At 38.8% G+C, this 21,340-nt stretch overlaps 1 protein-coding gene and 1 pseudogene across 1 annotated transcript in view; both read right to left on the bottom strand.

The window, feature by feature from the left end:
• Positions 1-21,340, bottom strand: part of Kcnh8 (potassium voltage-gated channel subfamily H member 8) — a 410,173-nt gene that overhangs the window by 141,236 nt on the left and 247,597 nt on the right. The window contains exons 6-7 of the mRNA XM_060369655.1: positions 6,017-6,174; positions 1,186-1,393 (exon numbers count right to left, since the gene is read on the bottom strand). Of these exons, the coding sequence (XP_060225638.1) occupies positions 1,186-1,393; positions 6,017-6,174 (366 nt within the window). The remainder of the gene's footprint in view (positions 1-1,185; positions 1,394-6,016; positions 6,175-21,340) is intronic.
• LOC110561020 (nascent polypeptide-associated complex subunit alpha-like) lies at positions 10,340-21,258 on the bottom strand (annotated as a pseudogene).

The raw sequence follows: 21,340 nt of genomic DNA, 5'->3' as shown, positions 1-21,340 counted from the left end.
CGCCTTTCAGGAATTCCCTGTGAAGGTGTTGCACGCCCCCCGTGGTGAGGGAGAAGCATGCAGGACACCAGCACAGGCTCTTCCAAGCCCAAGCTGCCCAGGCAGTGGGACGCACTGAGCACTTCTCTCCCTGGGAGTCTCTTGTGGGTTAGCCCTCTGCAAAGGTCAGAGTCCCCTTCAGAAGTTCAAGATTGGCTTTTGAGGGAGAAGATAAGTGCAGGAATATCAGCCAACTAAGAAATAGATTCTTTTGATTAAATGTCAAAACAAAAATAAAAACAGCAGCACCCTTTCACTAGAGCGTACTGTGGCAGTTCCATAGAGTGGTGCTGGGAAAAGATGGTGGCTATTTTAGGCTAGAAGATATCTACTTCTTAAGAAGTTTTACTTTCTATAAATTTTCTGTGGTTAACATGGGTTTAAAAATGCGTTCCTTTGCTTGGTATTTCATATTCATTTATGCAAAATTATGTAACACTTGAAAGAGAAATCCAAACTTTCATGAAGTGTGGAACTACAAAATGTTATAAACATTTGTAAACAATCCTGTCTTCTCTGTCATCACTGATCCTCTATATATGATATGCCCTTTTGGTAGTTCACTTTCCTAAGGCTTATCTCCCTTAGAGGACCAACTCAGATATAAACAATTGTGTTTCCTTGTGGTTCAACAACTTAGAGCAGGGCCTTGGAGCAGTTTTCCATGATTTACCACTGCTAACTCTGCACTGAAACATGCCAAGGAAGGACTGCATATTTATCCCAACACTTGCATAGCCTGGGTGGACATTTTGAACAACTTGGATATTTTTTGAGTTTCTTTAGCCTACAAGTTGAATGTGTGATAACTTTTGCTATCAATGCAAGGATCTTGAAAGAGTTTCATTGCATGTATTTCACATTCTAAAAATGTCAGTAAGAAGGAATGTATTTATAAGATTTTGTAGAGGACAAGAGGACTGACAGGAGTTGGGAGGAGTATGGAAGAGGAGAATGGCTGGATATTAAAAATGCACTGAATGTACATTATCTACAGAGATGAAAATGAGCCTACGTAACGTAGTATAATAAAAAATTAGTAAATAAATGAGTAGAATAATATATTCACAAACATATCTTTTACTTCCAAAGTCTGTGCAACATTCCCTCCTAACTAAAAGTGGAAAACGTGACTGAAGCCCTTACCGACTTCCCACTTGAGAAGGCTGTTGTCCTCCCTCTCCATTTTTCCAATGACATACCAGATACATGCCATCCAGTGTGCAAGGAGAGCAAACATGGACATGAGCAGGGTGAGGACGATTGTGCTATGCTGAGAATAACGGTCCAGTTTCTGTAGGAGGCGCAAAAGACGCAGCAGCCGAACAGTCTTTAGGAGATGCACGAGGGACACCTGTGGTGGGGACAGAGCAGCATAGCTTGGAAGCTACATTCATAGCACAGCATTTTATGCAACCCATACCAAAGGTGGAAAGTTTCTAAAATGAAGCATGGCTGCGGTTTCACTGCGGTGGCCATGCTGACCAAGAGTGTTTCTGCTCCTTGGATACTATACAAAGAGGTGAAAAGATGAAGTAAGGTAGGCTGAAAGTTCCAGAGTTAATTTAATTTTTCCTTCAAAAACTTAACTTTATTAATTATAATTGACTTTGTTTTCTACCTGACTGCATACAATTTTGTATACACTGTTCCATAACGAAGACACACTGAGTGTAAAATTTCACTGTCACTTTGGATATGTTTTCTGTCAATCTACTTTCTCTCTACAGTTAATATATTTCCCTTAAAATAAATATTAAGGGAAAACTTAGAAAGTCATAATAAAGATAGTTAAGATTTTTCCAGTGTTCATGTCCTGAGGCTAGGTTTTCATGAAACCCGTGCTGATCTGGAAAGATTAATTTCTTTAAGTCAGCTGACCCATAAACTTGAATAAGTATCTCACACTCAAGTACCAGTGGCATCTTCTGTGTCATTTACTATACTATTTGGCTTCTTCCACTATTGATGAACAGAGAAAACATTCACATGAAGCATTCATACCCTGAGCTTCTCTCCAGAATGTTCTACACCCAAAATGAAGTGGAATTTAAATTTGGTGCATCCCCTATGTCTTGTCTTTTCCTATAGTTAAATTATAGATAGACTTCAAACTCAAGGGCTATTTTCCTGAGCTTAGGCATCAACTGAAAGACAATGTGGTGAACACAGGCATGGCCAGAATCAGTGATAATGAGAAGTGCACCTAATATACGCTCCCTGACTAGTTTTACAAAATCTCAGAGACTATTATTCTAAAGTAGAAAACACAGAATATCAACTCACATAAAAAAATTTGATAAAATCATTGACCATTTAATTTCTTGGGACAAACTAGAAGTCAAAGAGGTGTGCTTATAGCTTGTGGCTATTAGAAGTCTCTCCTTTACACAATATAATCATAGAAAAGATAAACATTTCCAGAGGGTTTTCCTAGAAATCAGCTGGTCAGTTAATTTCAATTCTTCTGTTACCCAGCTTCCCTTATTCTAAGAAAAACATGTGTAGAGCTTTATCTAGCAAATATTTTATATAAGAATGAATCAATAACAACAAAAAGAATATGTGGACAGATCATTAAGATATAAGATACTAAAATCTCAGCATATAAAAAATTTCAACAAAATTGTGCTCAATCCTAATATTGTGAATTATTCTGCACTTAAATACTATAAATCTTTTAAAAACCATTTCTTCTTCTTTATCTTTCTCTTTCCCTTTCTTTTCCTTCCCTTCCCTTCCCTCCCCTCCCCTCCCCTTTCCTCCCCTCCCCTCCCCTTCCCTTCCCTCCCCTCCCCTCCCCTCCCATCCCTTCTCTTCTTTCCTCTTCTCTCCCCTTCTCTCCTCTGCCCTCCTGTCCCCTTTACTTCCCTTCCCTTCCCTTGCTTGCACGCATTCATGCCTGATGGCCGGCCTGCCTGCCTGCACACAGGTGTCCTTCACGTGTTAAAGCCACAGGATAACCTTCTGAGTGGGTTCTCTCTTCCCACTATGTGGGCCCTGATATGTAGCTCAGGTCACCTGGCTCAGCAGTAAACACCTTTATATGCTGAGTTATCTCACAGGTCCAAATAGAAGTGGATCTTTAGGGCCCCTGGGAACCTGGCAGCTATTGTGCTCGTTTATTTCTTCTTGATACTCTTCATGGTCAAGTTTAGCTTCTCTCTTCCTCCAGAGTCAAGATCTTGCCTTCCATTTATCAACCTAGCGTGGAACGCATGATAACATGCTAGGATTTTATATTCTCCACTCTGTCACTTAGAGAATGATTATGAATGACGTTTGCTTGAGAGGAAGATGAATTTGATAGAGAGGTGATGATTTTTGAGTGAAATGAAGCCTGGCACTGAGCTCCTGATGGAGAAGTTCACCTGAATACAGTGTTGATGCCTCATTCTCTCTGGTCTCACATGCTGTTCGGGAAACAGCATGGAGCTTCCCTTCTGTGGCCATTTCCACAAGCAGGGAATGCGAACTCTAGCTTAGGAGGACACAGCCTAGTGATATGCTGGGATATTTCAAACAAAAAAAAATCACTAAACTTGCTTTCATCTGAGTCAACAGCTTTCTGCAGTAACTGAGGACTCGGGCTTCTGATGAATGAGAGAGATCATGATTCTTATTGTTTGGGATGGCTAGCCCAAATTTGCCCTGAAGGAGAACTATAAGCTACTTGTGGACACGTGTATCCAAAGTCTCTAGCAGCAGTTTTCACTGTTGCCGTCTCCTGACTGTCAGCCAGGGAAGCACACCTGTGTGTGAGAAAGGAGTGGGAATGAAAAAGCTTTCCTAATGCCAAAAACTAAGCAAAGCATTTGATAGACATGTTTTCCTTTTAAATTGCTCAAGAACTGTCAGGTTTTTCTGTGTGCCCATTTTGTGAAGTTTTGATTTTGCCCAGATGGTAAAGAATCCATACCCCTGCTTTTCACTTTGTCCGTTATCCCTCGTTTTGTATCTCACAGAACCCTTCACAGTGAGAAGCACAGTACATTTCTACAGATGAATCTATGAATTTATTAAAAACATTTGCCAAGGGCAATTAGTAATGGGCAGAGTCAAGGCCCACACAGCACTTTCTGATGGCTGTGCTGCATTTGGAGTTTCTTCCATGGAGATGTGCTCACTGGACACATTTTGAATCTGCTAGGAGCAGGCTTATTTTTAGTTTCAATGGCTAAGGACATCTCCTGTATTTATGACTGTGAGGCTAGCCTTTTAACCGCTGAGCCATCTCTCCAGCCCAAGGACATTTCTTATTAGTTGTTCTCATCACATGTGTTAGTGGAAAAAGAACAGAATATCTTGAACAAGTTTTTCTGTTCAAATGGAACATTTTATACTTATTAACTTGGTTAAGGATAGCATGCACACTGTTTTTTTAAATAACAAGGCCTGTGAAAAGTAGGAGACATGTTTCTGGCAGGAACTTCCTTTTTTTCTCTTGTTTTTCTTTCTGACATGGAATATTCGCAGAGCATTTATCCAAGATTCCCAGGGGACTGAGCAAAAGGGGGATAGGGGCAGGGAAGTAGTCACTGAATAAAGGAATCTCACCTGTTAATTCAGGCAATGATGATAATAGTAGAGAAACCTATAATGAATATTTATTGTATATAATCATTCTATATTATGTATATATATTTAAAATTATCTTATTTCGTTATCCAGAGGAAAAAAAGGAACATAAATTCCATTAATATTTAGTAGGAAAGCAGCAAATTAATTTAAAATCAAATGGTATTAAACAAAATTTATTTGACGATTTGGCCAGAGAAATCATGATACTTTGATAAACATTTTATAACATAAACTCCTTTTAGATTATTTTGGAGCCTTGCAAAATCTTTGCTTTAAGTCACTGTGCTTTCATTATAATATGACAAATTCAATCTTAAAAGGTACTTTAGAAAGCCCGGGTAACTATTTTTGTCGTGTTAATTTGTATTATGTGCTAGCTTTTCTTGGTAGCTTTCCTCTGAATGATGTCACCCTCAAACTCCTAACTTAAAAAAAAAAGACAGAAAATAAAATTCATACAGGACAGGCAATTAACAAATATATGAACCTGCATTAGGCAGTTAGGACAGAAATTGTACGTACATCTTGAAGCCAGTAATATCTACATTTGAAACTCTGATCACTTTGTTACTCTCGACAACCAGGTCACCAAATTTTTCAAAAAGGATATGATTTATATGAAAGACTATCATCTAATCAGGGAATTTGTTTAATATGAACTAATGTTTAGTACATTCATTTTTATAGGCTAAACTTGGTTATTATAGTAAAAACCATGTGTCAAATCAAAATTGTTCTTCCTAACATCTCTCTGTTTATATGAAGTTTAAAAAACAGTTCATCATTGAATGTAAAAATAGTTACTACTGTAAGTGGAACATTTTTCTCTTTGTGAGGAGACATGATGAAAAAGAACAGAAAATACAAGTGTTAATCAATTTAAGAATCTCATTGTATATTCGGGTTGTGTTGTTTAACTGGCTAAGTTCCCTTCCTCTAATTCCAGTATTCATCTTTGTGTGATCAACCCTCAGTTAGCTTTGTTAATGAATAATGAGATTATGAAGAAAAGAGTTAAAGATCTTAAAGATCATAAAAGGAAAAGAAATATTTTGCAATTCCCCACCAAATTTTCCAGCCATTTAATTTTTAGGAATCTAAAGGGATACTTCTATCCTAAGAGGTGGTTTAGTATCAAAGGATTTGTTTAATGAGTCAAAATTTATGACAAAATCAGCTTTCCTTCTGTATCTCTGACTCTGAGTATTGAAGGAAGATATCAGAAGGAATTTACTTCTCAAGTGAAGAATCTGGCCCGTGTGTGGCTGGACACCTCAGCATCCTTATTACAGAGCTACAAACGCCAGGTAGCACACACAATCAGCAATATTTCACACCAAATACATGAAAATCAAACACAGCACTTAACGGCCACGTGGAAGAGGTCTCTACTCACCACTGTGACATTGAAAGCATACAGGAGGTCGAAGGGCAGGGCAGCAATCAAATCAATGATGAACCAGGTGGTCACATAGTGGATACAAATGGATCTCGCTTCAAAGATAACTTGGCCAGACTTGCTGACATAAGTTGTTCGGAAATTTAGAATAATATCTGCTTGAGGAAAAGAGACAATTGAGAACAAGTGGGGAAAAGAAAAAGAAAGAATGAATCATAATCATAAAAGGAAAGAAAGAAAAGGAAGGGAGGAGTCTGGAAAGGCAAGCGGTCAGGGGGAAGAAAGGTGTATACAATTATACACAATAGAAGAAAAAAAGTTATTGTAAGCTATTTCAGGTTAGTACCCTCATGGTTTCAAAGTAAATGAATGAAAAAATACTGAACACGGGCAAAGCACATTTAGGATACTATGTTCAAATGACTGAACAATTAGAGCCATCAGAACAGTAGTGACATTACCAAGTGCCCACTGTGGAAAATTCTAGAACTAGTCTGGGAATTGTTCCATACCCATGGTAGAGGGAGAAACAAACTCATCCAGATCTTGGCGAACAGCTTAACGGCACTTAATTCAAAAAGTTTAACAAACTGTTGTTTAGACACAAAATTCATCTTTGACATGAAGTCATGTCTCTTACTGCTTCTTAGCATCTATAGCTTGATCTTCCAACTCTCCTCTTGTATTCCACATACTCATTTTCAATCTTTTCCTACAGAACTTTTCTGTTACATGTCTATTGATCATTTTACTGCACAGAATACCTTCACAAATGCTGGTCAATGGACAAACCCACACCAACCACGCTTTATTAAGTTCAAAGCCTTCAGTGCAAGAATGAGCATTTCTCAGGCTGACATCTTCCTTTCTGGATTAAGTAAAATTAAGACGTGTGTTTTCTTGAAGACCAGGTACATGCAGGTCACTGGGAATTCCAGGATGGGTGCACACATAAAAGGATGGCACACATGGGCAGCTGAGTCGGGGAGACATGACTCCATAAGCCTTATTTGGGGCAACATGCTGGCTCAACTCCTCACAAATCAATGGGTAAATAAGTACCTCAGTTAATGTAACTAGGAATTAAAGTAATTACAAAACAACGAAAGCCCTGAGTTACATAATGGATCAGCATTATCTGATGAAATGTGATACTCTGTGGTTAAATTTTTAAAAATAAAAACAGTGTTCTGTGAGGTGAAGGATTATTGACACCATGATCATGAGATTGAGCGCTAAAACCTACTCGTTGGTTATGCCCCATCAAAACAACAACAAATGGTACCTGAAGTTACAAAGTTCAGTTAGGGGGAGTAGATGGGAAGATAGAGGTGAATATGACAATATTTCATTGTATTTATTTATGAAATTTTCAGGAACAAAGAAAAATATTTAAAACTGTTAAAAAATAACAAAAACCAAAATTTTAAAAATTACTCAAGGTTATGATAATTATTTAACTGAATTTCATTTTTACTTTCGCTTTGTGCTCACCCTTCCATGACAGGCTAAGCCTCCATGGCCCTGACCTCCCTCCTGCACTCAGATATTTTACCAGTAGAATCTGTTCACAGTCACATGGGTGCGTTGTCTGGCTACTCTTTAGGGCAAGAGAGGAATACTCCGAGGGGCATACCCAGGAAAGCCCCCTGAGAGTTTTTTCTTCATCTGGTGATAGAGCATTAAAAGATAATAGGTAGAAAATAACAATCATATCATAGAGAAAACCACACAACAGGACCAACAGGTGGTCTTTTGGTGCTATAGGAAATGCAAGGATGATAAGGAAATGTCTAAGGAAATGTCTATGACAGAGGGGCCATGATGGCAGCTTAGCAGCAAACCACACTTCCAGCTTCTACCTCTCAGAACCCAAACGACACAACACCGGTTCTCAGTGGGATGTGGAACTGTGGGGGAGCCAAGGAGAGGCAAGCGTGACGCAGAAACTGATGTAGAACAGAAGGGCAATTTGAAGTGACCATGTTCGCAGAAGCATCCTGTCAAAAAGCCAGCTGTGATGGAGCGCATGCTGCTTTGGCGAAAGTCCCTACTTTTCCTCCTGAAATTCACAGCACATGTTTCTGTTCTGTTTGTGTGATAAGACAGCGAGGCAAGCTCACTAGAAAATGTATGCAGGGGGATTCAGTTAGGAAACAAGAAATGAAGCTCATTTTTAAGACAGTGAGTAAGGTGGTCACTACGAGGTTCAGGAGACTCAGGCTCAGGGTGTGTGATCCACACAGTTGACTCAGCCTTGTGAACCAGAGCTGTGATAAGTGGAATGGCATGCAACATGTAGGGCTTCCTTCACTCAACCCAGTCTGTGGTTTGGGCCTCTCTGTGTAATGCCTGAGATCCAGATGGAAAGAGGAGCTACAGGTGCCCTGACCCAATCCGTACCCCAGAAACTCCCTCTGAAGGAACTTTGGTTCCATGCTACCTTGCATAGTGACCAGGAAAACAAACTATTCCATGTCTCTAGCACTGGTCATGAACAATCCTCATTGACCCAATGAACATCATGAAAGGAAGAGAGAGGGAGAGAGAGAGAGAGAGAGCAAGAGCGCAAATATCCTTTAGGTTCTGCTTTCTTTAAGGGCTGCAGATTCCAAGCAGTCAAGGAAAAAAAGTGTATAACCTGGCAAGGAAGGTTTGGCCATGGCCATATAGCCACTATAGGAAGACCAGCACACAGCCTGTCATTCTCGTTCTCCCCCTCTCTTTCTTTCTCTCTCCCTCCCTCTAACAGTCAATTTCTTTTATTCTCTGTATATACATCCTTTTTCTATTTTAATATAATTATGGCTTTCACATCATTTGCTTATTACCTGTCTATTTTCTGAATCTGTTTTTGTTTTTCTTTTCTTTTCTTTTATCCAAAGATTTTGTAACCTAATCTCAAATTCTACCACAGAGCTACATTGACAAAGCCAGCATGGCACAAACAAAAAGAAGACATGGAATAGAACGGGAGACCCAGAAACAACTCTACCACGGTTCAGTTAATTGATTTTCAATATGGCTGCCAAAAACATACATTGGGAGAAAACAAAGGAAAATAAAATCTTATCAACAAATAGTGCATGGGAAAGAAGAAATTCATATGTAGATTAAAACTAACTTCTAACTTCTCCCTGAGCAAAAGTCAATTAAAAAAAAAAAAACAGGTTTGAGCAGGAAAAGGAGAGGGAAGTAAGTGAGGGGATGGGGGAGTGAAATAATTAAAATCATAATGTAGTATATGAAACTTTCAAAGAATAAAAAATGGAAAATGCATCAAAGTCTGTAATATAAAAGCTGAATCATTATAAAAACATGTTTGAAAAAAAGAAAATGTGGTCTTGAAGCCACAAAGACATGAATTCTTTTAATGAGCATATGGGTTTAAAGAGGAAATGTGAGGTCCAGAGAAGACCACACTCCACTGGAATGCCGAAGCTTACACTTCAGCTACGTGACTCTCCATGAAGTGAGCCTGTGGCTACTCTGTGTCTGAGTTTCCTGCATTGTACAGACAGTGAGGCAGTCAAACATCATTTTACACTGACATCTGTGGTTACTTCCTATGCAGCAATAAACGACGCACACATTTACCATGTCATTTGTCTTTCATTATGGGTCAGATAACATGATAAAGGACTTAGAGCAGATTGTGTTTGTGGTTATAAATAACACATGCGTATTCAAGTAGTGCACAATGCTATTTTAATCCTTTAGATTTGTGATCTCATTTAAACAATACTAAAATACACATATTTTCATTATCCCCTCTTACAAGCAGAGAAATTGAGTCACATAAGAAATCAAGCAGCATGCTCATCACCACACAGATGACAATAATACACACATCCTTAAATTTCTCCGCAAATGAAGATAGGAGAAGTTGAACTCTGCATCTCTGAGTTCCAATTCAGAACTTTGGGGTTTGTGACTTGGCGGAGACCAGACACATTACTCCTCCCCTATCAGTGGACTTGGAGAGGGGAATGGGAGGAGATGAGGGAGGGAGGGTGGGATTGGGAGGGAACGAGGGAGCAGGATACAGCTGGGATACAAAGTGAATAAACTGTAATAAATATAAAAAAATAAAATTTAAATTAAAAAAAGTCTGGAATTGTAGTCTCAGTGACTCCCAATCCTCAAATTTTAATTGTTCTAGTCTATGATGCAAGAGCTGTGCAGCACTGCCATTAGATAGAGATGCCCAGGTGATTTCTACCACAGGGTAAGATGGTTTGGTGGTTCTGTGCCATTGCAGCACTGCGCCTGGTCACAGTGGGCAAAGGGGTAGAGAGGATGCCACCATATACCTCCTCTTCACCTTTCTAAGTTCAGGGAATTCTGCAGCAGCTGGGCAGGTTGACAGATGCATCCCTGCTTTGGCGTGGAAGCAGACATAACATTGTCAGTGTGACTGGAAGGAAGCTCCTGCAGTGTCATTCGGTTTTCATTTTCTGAGTGAGAAACACTGTTAGTTATCAAACCCATAGCAAACGTTGGTTGAGGTAAGTGTGTGAATTCATCATAAAGTTCAAAGGACTGTACCGCTAGAAAGGAGGAATAGCTGTCAACGTTACATGCCACATGAGAGTGACTGCAGTTTATGAAATCGATTAAATATTTGAAAACAGCTAGCATAAGTGCATGGTCGGTATGCCAGCTCTCCCTATGCAGCCATTACACATCATGAGCACAAAGTAACATTACACTGGGCTCCATGTATATGTACAATTACTATGTGTCAATTATATGTATTTAAATATATATAAAATTTATATATTTATAAATTAAATATAAATTATATATATATACATATATATAATTAAAGTGATAGACCTACAAAAATGGGTCAGCAGATAAGGGTACTTGATGCCAAGGCTGATAACCTGAGTTAGCTTTCAGGAAACAACATGGTAGAAGAAGAGAACTGATTTTCTGATTTCACCAAGTCATCCTAGAACCTTCACACGTGCCATGACACACATAACCTCATGCATTTATGAAATAGACATATGAATGTAAGAAAAAGTTTAAGATTAAAAACTAATTGCAGTGATTAATTCCTCGCCTACTTACTAACTGATCACCATGTTTATCACATATTTTACAGAAAGCCTGTTGTGTTAATCCACATACCAGCATACCTTCATAAATTTCAAAGACCCGGAATAAAGTGAACATTTACTTAATTGACACAGCAAACCCTTTTTTTAAAAAATTCTTTATTAATTACATGTTATTCACTTTGTATCCCCCCTGTGGTTCCCTCCCTCCTCCAGTCCCAATCCCTCCCTTACTCCACCCTCTGCATGCATGCCCCTCCCTAAGCCCACTAATAGGGGAGGTCATCTTTTCCTTCCTTCTGATCCTAATCAGTTAAGTCTCTTCAAGAGTGGCTGCATTGTTTTCTGTGGCCTGGTAATGCTGCTTCCCCCTCAGGGGAAAGTAATTAAAGAGCAGGCCAATCAGTTCATGCCAGAGACAGTCCCTGTTCCTATTACAATGGCACTTGGACACTGAACTGCCATGGGCTACATCTGTGCAGGGGTCATAGGTTATCTCCATGCATAGTCCTTGGTTGGAGTATCAGTCTCAGGAAAGACCCCGGTGCTCAGACTTTTGGGTTCTGTTGCTCTCCTTGTAGAGTTCCTGTCCTCTCCAGATCTTACTGTTTCCCACTTCTTTCCTAAGATTCCCTGCACTCTGCCCAAGGGTTGCCCATAAGTCTCAGCATCTACATTGATAGTCTGCAGGGCAGAGCCTTTCAGAGGCCCTCTGTGGCAGGCTCAAAGCTATGTGACTATGCAGTATACAAGAACCAAACTACAAGTGTAGACTTCTCATCAGAACAGGACAAGTACTGGATGAGCCATTGCACAGTGCTAATATAAAAAGCTTTTTATGAGACAATTTGTTAGTCAATTGACTTTACTGGATGAAAAACAACCTGCTAGCTCCAACTTGAAAAGGAAGCAATCATGTTTTTATGATAGTGAAGATGCTAAAGAAAATACTTAAGGATTTATCGCATTAGCCTGCTTTTGAAACTCGAACAGACTTTATTTTCAAAGAGGAAACATACCTACATTATAATATAACAACCATATTTTCCAGGACCATGGTAAAATGATGCAGTGATTAATATAAGTAATTAGTATTGTTTTTGAATAACTGACTTCAAAACAACAACAGCAATAACAAAATACTTTTGTCAATGATAATAAAAGATGCTGTTTTGGAATATTCACAAAAGTCTTCACATTTGCCAATTTTTGCATCCACTCTGCTATTGGACAGACTGAGATCTGACAACAAAGTTGCACAATAGTCAAGTAATTGCACAATAAAGTCATGCAGATATTATCATCAGAGAGAGATACCATTTTCTTTTCAAATGTAAAAGAATGTTGCACCAATGGGTTTTCTTATAGGGAATAACAGTAGATTGGTACAATGAAATGCATTTCTAGTTGCACTTCTTAGATAAAATTCATTCCTGGAGTCATCCAGGTTAAAGAATATTAAACCAAAGTCAGAGAATTGGATGTGGGAAGATGAGGTCTTAGGTCTGTTCAGGAAATCTGACCAGTCTCTCTGCTTCCCTTGCTGCTATGGAGACTTGAGTGATGCTCAGGGCCAGGACTCGATGTTGTAAACATCCCCGTGAAAGAAGTCTGCATATACACGTCTCTCTCAGAGTGAGGGAGACAAAGAATCCAGCAAGACTGATGGAAAAATATGAGAGATTTGGCACAATCATCACAAACTCCTGGGGCACTGTTGACATCACAACAATAGATTCAATATTTTCCCCACTGGTTGCCTCACTTCACAGTCTTGAGCATTTGGCTAATTAAATCCATGACATATTCCAGCATTATAGTAAAACCTATAATCTACTTGAAAGGCATCAGGAGAGTTAAACTATGAGCCCTGTAGAAATATAATGCTTTCAAAGTTTATGTTCATATGAAAATCCACACAGAAGTATGATCATTAATGTTCCTGTGCAACTTTTCTTGATTCTGCTTATTAATGGGAACAGTTATCCATGAGAAACACACACATACACACATTCATGGTTTGAATGGGTGGTCTTCATATAGTGGTACTATTTGGGAGATATTCTGGAAATATAAGAAGCAGAGTAAAGCTAGAAGAATAAGATCATTAAGAACAGATTTTCCCTGGACCTTGCTGGTCTCATTCTCTCATCAAAGTCCTAAAAAGGCCTGATCCTGCTTAGCTTCTGACATCAGTGACTGGCTCCCTAAGTGTGGTATGGTTGCAGACCAGCCATACTCTGAATACTTTCTCTTACAATGTGAACAGATCTGCTCTGTTATGCCTTCCCAACAACAATAAACTGAACTGTCCAAACACAGGAGCCAAAGGTAAGCACTTCAAGTAGTCTTTCTGGAACTCCACTCATGGTGATGCAAAAGTAGAAAACACACATCATTTCATCTAAGAAAAACACTCCCAAATCCGTAGCAAATTAACTGAAGGGAATTTTCCTTCTCAAAAATCTATCTTTAGATCTCCATGTGTGGATAATCTGACACATTATCCATTGTGGTCCATGGTCCAGGGATCCTATGGAATGAGCTACTATCAGAGAGACAGAGAGTTCTGAAAACTCCGTGGTTTATAGCCTTTACAAAGGGCTAATCCTAATCCACTGCACCAAAATGAAGATATGATTGAATTATCTGATGATGCATATCACAGGTAATTAATTATGTTCTGAGATAGTTTGCCTTATTGCCTTTATGTTTTATATAGCACAATTAAAAACAAACAACAGAGAAATACTAGGTGTGATGTTTTCTTGTTTTCAGACTTCCAAAGTATTTCTTTCTCCTCCCACTAAGTAGTTATATGTGTGAGCTGAAAAACAAAGAAGTGAAACACATCATTCCTCTGAGTTTGATTTACTGTAGAGCTATGCCATTAGAATGTCCATAGTTCTAAATAAAAGGAAAGGTAGGAGGTAAACTTGATACTGCATAAATTAGTAGATTATTTATTAGCCTTCAGATCAGGTAGGAAACAATTTAAAAGTTGTATGGCTTGCTTGTTAAAAAGTAAATTAAAATATATTGGTGTGCACAAGAGCATGTGCACTGCATATAAATAATTACTAACTTCATTTAACTATTTCTTTAAAAATTAATTGATGTAGTATAGCATGGGTAGAGGGACATTTAATTAAACCAGCTCTGGCTAATGTTCCATAGATACTGTTTCCATTGCTTGTGAGACACTCATTTTACCATAGTACTGTCACAGCACATTTAGGACAGATGTGGGGACAATGAACAGAGAACAGATTGATCAAAAGTCTGAATGGATGGATAATTCTAACAAGGATTAGAATGAACCATTGGTGTTGGGTACAGCATTTCCTAAGCATTGACCCTTGCTCAGCATGTCAGTATTTTTTCCTTTCTTACTCTGAAGTGAGAGAATCATGGTAAAGAAAGAGAAATAGACCCAGTGGGAGAAACCAGCATGCTAAAACAATGGAACTCACAACAAAAGATTAGGGGGATAAGGAACCAGATGGTGTGAAGTGATCCTGCTGATACTTGTTTCTGTTTTGTGCCGGTGGAACCACTGCTGTTCTGGGTATTCACACACATCATACTCACCTTCACTTCTCTGGATATATTATTCCATTTTGAAGGAAAGGGACATAAAAGTCCTGTATCCTAATGGTTTTCCTTCTGTAGGATACCACATATTGTGCTTTGAATGAGAATGTGTTTGAACATGTGATTCCAAGATGGTGGCACTCTTTTAGTGAGATTGAAGAGCCTTCAGGAGACGGAACCTTACTAGACGAAGTATTTCACTGGACATAAACTTTGAGAGCTTATAGCTTCATCCCACTTCCTTTCTTGTTGTTGTATGCTTCTTTTGTTTATAAAAAATGTAGTTTCTCTGTTTCCTGAATAATAGGCAGGCCTCCTGCTCCTGCCACCATACCCCATGCTTCCATGATGGACTGTATTACCACTGGAACTGTAAGCTAAAGCAAACTCATTCTTCCATGAATAGCTTCTAGTTAGGATATTTTATCACAGCAGCCAAAGGGAAATGACTGTAGTGGTTTGAATAGGTAGAGTCCCATAGACTCATGTGGAGTGACAATATTAGGAGGTACGGCCTTGTTGGAGCAGGCGTGGTCTCGGAAGTGTGTCACTGTAGAGCTGGGCTTTCAGGTCTCCTATGCTCAAACTCTGCCCAGTGTGAAACACTTAGACATCAGAGAAATGCAAAGAAAACTTACTCTGAGACTCTGTTCAATACCCATGAGAATGGCTAGATCAAAAACTCAAGGAACAACATATCTTGGCAAGGATGGAATAAAGGAACACTCTCCATTGCTGGTGGGATTGTAAATTTGTACAGCACTGTGGAAATAAATTTGATGGTTTCTCAGAAAACTGGGAATAGTTGTATTTCAAGATCCAGCTATACCACTCATGGACATATACTCAAAAGATGCTCCATCATACCACAAGGATACGTGGTCAACTATGTTCATAGCAACTTTATTCGTAATAGCCAGAATCTACCTAGATGTCCCCCAACCAAAGAGTAGATAAAGAAAATGTGATACATTTACACAATGGAATACTATTCAGCTTTTAAAAACAATGACATCATGCAAATTTCAGGCAAATGGACAGAACTAGAAAAGATCATCTTGAGTGAGGTAATCCTGACCCACAAAGACACAGATGCTATGTACTCACTTAAAAGTGGATTATTAGCCATAAAGTAGAGACCCAAAGAAACTAAGTAACAAGGAGTGCCCATGGGGGGGGTACTTGAATCTCACTGAATAGTGGAAATAAAATAAACATGAGGAGTGGTGAATGGAAGGGGAAGGTTGGTGGGAGATGAGGTGGGGAGAGGAGCAGAAGGGATCTAGTTCAGGGAGGGTTAAAAAACAGCAGACTGGGAGAGCTGGAATCTGTTGGAAGTATGTCTGGGATGAGCTAGAAACCTTGGATAGTAGAAAATCCCAGGAATATATTAGGGTGACCAATCTAAGACTTCTTGCAATGGGAGATATGGAACCTGAAAAAGCCATCTCCAGTAACAAGAAAAGATTTCCAATGGAGGGATTGGGACACCAACACATCCACAAATCCTTCCACCCACAATTTGTTCTGCCTATAAGAGGTGCACATGGGAAGATGGAGCAGAGATTGAGAAAGAGGCTAACCAATGACTGGCCCATCTTGAGACCCATGCCATGAGAGAAAGCCCATCACTGACACAATTAATGATATTCTGCTGTACTTGCAGACAGGTGCCTAGCATAGCTGTCATCTGAGAATCTTCACAGCAACTGATGGAAACAGATGCAGAGAACCACAGATAGACATTAGAAAGAACTTGGAGAATCCTGTGGAAAAGGGGAGGAAGGATTGAAGGAGCCAGAGAGATCAGGGACACAAGAAAACCTACAGACTCAATTAACCTGGGGCCATAGGGGCCCACAGAGAATGAAGAATGAAGAGAGCATGCATGGGACAGTCCTAGGCCAATTCCTGCACGTATTTGCTAACTTCCACATGCCCAAGCACAAGCACAGCCCCCACACTTACAATTAAATGAATAATGGTGACTTTAAAATTTTAAGAAAAGCAAGAATTGAGTATGATTCAACGGTACAGAGCTTGCACAGCCTGTGAGGTCTTAGATTTAAGCATCAGTACAGTTAATAAATGAATCAAATAATCAATTCAAATAGATAATCTTCTTATTTTATAGGAAATGTAAAAGAAAATCAGCTGAGAGTAACTTAGAATATGGTAACTTATTTCAGTTCTTATTATATAGTCTTTTTTAGTTCAAAGATGAGTAAAATTGCATCTAATACTTAAAATTGCTTTTCCTCTCTTTCCTCTGTCTAAAAGCCTTATAATGTGATTCTAAAATGCAATAAGAAATATGGCCAAAAATAGTTGGCTCCTTTTCCCAGAATAATAGGTCGTAGCTACGATGATGCTATCCAGTTGCCTTTGCAACCGATGTGGTTTCATGTCTGGGCTGCTGCAACCAAACTGGATGTGGAAAGTTTGAAGTATGCTCATGAAATCATACACATTTGCTTTTCCATGCTCTGTTGACTTTCTAGGTGCTTTGTTTTGTTTTGTTTTTGCTGCTGATGGGATCAAAGGCAGATGAAGTGACCTTAGAAGCAACTCATTCAAGATGGCAAATCATACCCTACTACCCTTACCACCACCACCCCTTTCCTCCCCGCACCCCTCACCCAGATCATTTGATGGCAACTGGCCTGTTTCTTCCAACAACTGTTGTATTACCAGTTAAAGCAAAAAGAAATTCTCCCCCTCCTCTTTTCCATGCGCTTTCTTGGTTACACACTCAGGTTTATCACCTTATCTGTTTACATAAATGTCCTGTATCTATAGATAGATAGTTTTCACACTTGTTTTTTTAAGCCACTCACTTTAGATATTGCTACTTGTCAACTAAAAAGTGAATGACAGTTTCTTATTACCTAATAAAAACAAAAATTTTTCAAGTTTCTTCATAAGAAAACCAAAGAAATACTCATTTCTATGGAGAAATGATGCTGTCAGCCCAATGATAGAAAATTTTAAATATGTATATGTTTTTTGCATGTTATTATCTAAAATCACAATCTCTCATTTCGGCTCTATGTGGTCATGTGATAAAATAATTGTGTGCCTATGGGATCAAACATGGTTTTATAATTAAAAATGACTGGGGTTTGTCACCAGCTCTACCACGCTGTGAGAACATACCATTTGTAAAGTTAATTACCTTTTCTAAGTTTAAATTTCATTCAAATAAAACAACTAGCAATGTTTGTTCTTCATCTACCTACCAGTATCTACTGGGCATCTATCTGTTTAATGTTCTTCTGTATGACTATTTATGTTGGAGTCTTAAAACACAGTCCAATAAATACTCTATTTTACATTCAAAGAAATTATAGTTCAGTAGATGAAGCAAATGGATAACCTAGGAAGTATAAAGTCATTTAATGAATATTTAAGAAACACCAGAAAGGGATGGTCCTTGTAGATTTATGAGATGAACTAAAGATAGGTGGGTGACAACCTATCTTTGATTAAGTAAAGATGAGCAAGGTTGGAGCAACAGGTGTGCATTTATTTAAAGGTCAAAAATAAGGAGATAGTTTCAGCAGAGCTATGACATAACCAGGTAAATACTTTACTAAAACAAAGCCAGGAACAAACTCTGGCTAAAGCATTGTGTGGTAGTTTGAATAGGAATGGCATAGATTTGTGTTTAAATGCATAACCACACGGAGTGGCACTATTAGGAAGTGTGGCCTTGTTGGAGGAAGTGTGTTACTGTGGATGAGGGCTCTGAGGCCATAGATGCTCAAGCTATGCCCAGTGTGACACACAGAATCCTTCTGCCACCTGTGGCGCAAACGTAGAGCTCTCAGCTCTAGCACCATGTCTGCCTGCATGCCACCATGCTTCTCACCATGAGGATAATGACTCAACATCTGAAACTGTCAACCAGCCTCAGTTAAATGTTTTCTTTTGTAAGATATGATGTGATCATGGTACTTTACACAGCAATAAATTCCTAAGACACATAGTAATCACATATGAAGAGTACATGCAAAAAGAAAGCGTGGAATTGTAGGAAACCAGCCAGAGCCAATGACCACCAGGTCATCCATGTGAGCCTGAAGAAAAAAGAAATCAGAGTCAAGATAATGTTTTGTGAACTATCAACATGGAGACCAACAGGAGCAAGTATATTCACTAGTAGTGTGAAGAGAAGAGAAAGGGAGAGCAAGCCAAGGATTAAACGTGGGGGCAAAGGTATCATGGAAGATACAGGGAAAAGGGGAGGAATTCATTGCAGAGAGCCACTGAAGGTGAGAGAAGAACACAGTATAGAGCACAGTCTAGCCAAGGAAGAGACATCCCTTATGAAATCCGGAAAGAACCCTGTCCAGATAAAGGTTGACAAGATAGTTTAACAAAGGAGTTTGTGGATGATTGAAAACTTGTTTGTATCTCAATAAAATCCAGTAAATGAAATAATCAATGTGCAAATGCTTAAGGCAAGTCATTTTATTATGTTTCTGACTTATCTCCCTTCACATTTCCTGTCTTTATGCAGTGACTAAAATTCCCCATGCTTTCAGTCTTGATTTTTATTCTATAAGCTGGAATGAATATTACCACTCAGCTTAGTTGTCACTACGTAGAGAAAACAAAAATAAATCAGTCTTTTGGAAGGGCCTAATGCATGTTTAAAATGAGGTGAATTAAGTAAGCATATTTTAAATGGGTTTGAGGGAGAAATACTATACCAATAATTGTTGAGTGCAGATCCAATATCTTGTCTTTCTCTTAGTGAGCGCATATTTTAATTTTTGTCAATATTCAACTTAACATCTAATAAAAAAATGAATGCAGCAAACAATTTTCCTTACTACCAGAGTCCATTCTCAGAAATACCCACTTTTAAACATTCAGTACCAATTTACTGAAATTATCAAATATAAGCTATCAGGAATCCAGCACATTTACACTTAGCCTTGATTCTAAGTAAGATAGTTTTATTTGTAGATGGTCTCTCAAAGCTTTCTAATCCAGAGATGCATTGCTTTTGTTCTGCAAGGAGGAGCTTGTGGGCATGCTGAGTTCTGATACACCAAGATTCACACTTGTTACTGCCTTGGACCATCTCCCCATGACATGGGTTCCACATACATCAATTTTCTTCTTTAATTATGTCTATGAAGTCAATGACAAAAATGGAGAAGCTTTAACTCCAATTCAAGGTGTACCATGGATGTCTCTGCAGGTTGGACTTTTACACTCTTGCTTTTACTGTCTGCTTAGCATTTCCATGCTTAAGACACATTCCTCCCACTGCTGTACAAGCTTTCAGCTACATGATGCTTTTGATACCTTCAGTATATCTTTTGTGATTGTAAACTTTAATTTGTCAACTTACCACAAACTAGAACTACCTGGGAAGAGACTGTCAGGACAGGATTGTCAAGGACAGGTTGGCCCATGGGCATGACTATGGGTTATTGTCTTGATTACTGTGAGACCAACAAACCTAAAGTAGGCTATACTGTTATCTGGTTTGGGACCCTGAACTGTGCATATAAAGAGTTGACTGAGTACATGCTTTCATTCCTCCCTGCTCTTGACTGTAGAAATGATGTGACTAATGTTTGAAGTCCCTGCCTTAACTTCCCACGATGGACTGTGACCTAGCATTGTGAGTTAAATGAAACTCTTCTCCCCTAAGATGCTTTTTGTGGAGGGGTTTTATCACAGCCACAAAGAAGCAAATTACAAGATGTTTTATATATCCAAAGCTTTTTTAGATCTCATATGATTTAATTAAACTATCTAATAGAGTAAAAAATTCTTGTTATTTTTTTCACCCAACAAGAAGCCATAATTCTATTAGTGATAGAAATAGTACAAATTTCAAACCAAGCTGTAGTTCCACTTTTCAAATACCAAAAAGCAGGGGGAAGGGATGTCCTTGCTGTCAAATAGTTTCATTGTTAATTCCATAATAGCAATTACGATATCATTACTGTTGTTTTTCAGGGCTCAGACTGCTTTTGTCTTGAGACATTTGCTTGTGACACGACTAATTCTATGTTCTTAACTTCTACACATGTTTCGTCAACCTCTTCCTCTCCTCTTCTTTTTTTTTTCTCCTCTTCTTTTGTACAGTTGGAGTCTAAGTATTTCTTGAACCTTTGAAACAGCTTCACCTTGAACTTTGAATTTCTCAGTAGCTGTTAAATGTGCTTGCTGAGACAAAATTTCAATCTTGGCTTCCCCTAAAACTATGTAGGTATCTGAAGCTGTGCTCTCACAGAGATCTGGTTTTGTGATGAGAAAAAGGATATTGTTAGATTTCCAGATAGTGATTTGAGTAACCCCTATAAACCTGGGAAAGACCCAGGCTGGACATAGCCTTCCTTGTCTTCTTTTCACTGTGACTCTGTTTTGCTTTACTGACTGGTTCTCTTCTGCTGTTGTGTGCTGGCCTTGCTGTATGTAGTTTTGCTCCTCAAGCTCTGCCACTGACTTGTCACTGTTGGATTCTGTCCATGAACCTGTTTCAGCCTGAGGCTGTGGCAACTCCTTCTCTGAAGCAGGGAAGGTTTCTGTGGCTTCATTTTGTGTGGAGAACATGAAACAAAGATGGCGGCGGGAAGAGCCTTTTCAGTTAATTTTAAAAGAGTTTAACTGTGTGGTGGCCATTATGCTTAAGTGA

The sequence above is a fragment of the Meriones unguiculatus genome, chromosome 16 (genome assembly GCF_030254825.1).
Source record: "Meriones unguiculatus strain TT.TT164.6M chromosome 16, Bangor_MerUng_6.1, whole genome shotgun sequence".
NCBI lineage: Eukaryota > Metazoa > Chordata > Mammalia > Rodentia > Muridae > Meriones > Meriones unguiculatus.
The sequence above is the reverse complement of the archived record's forward strand: the minus strand, read 5'-3'. Positions and strand labels throughout refer to the sequence as shown.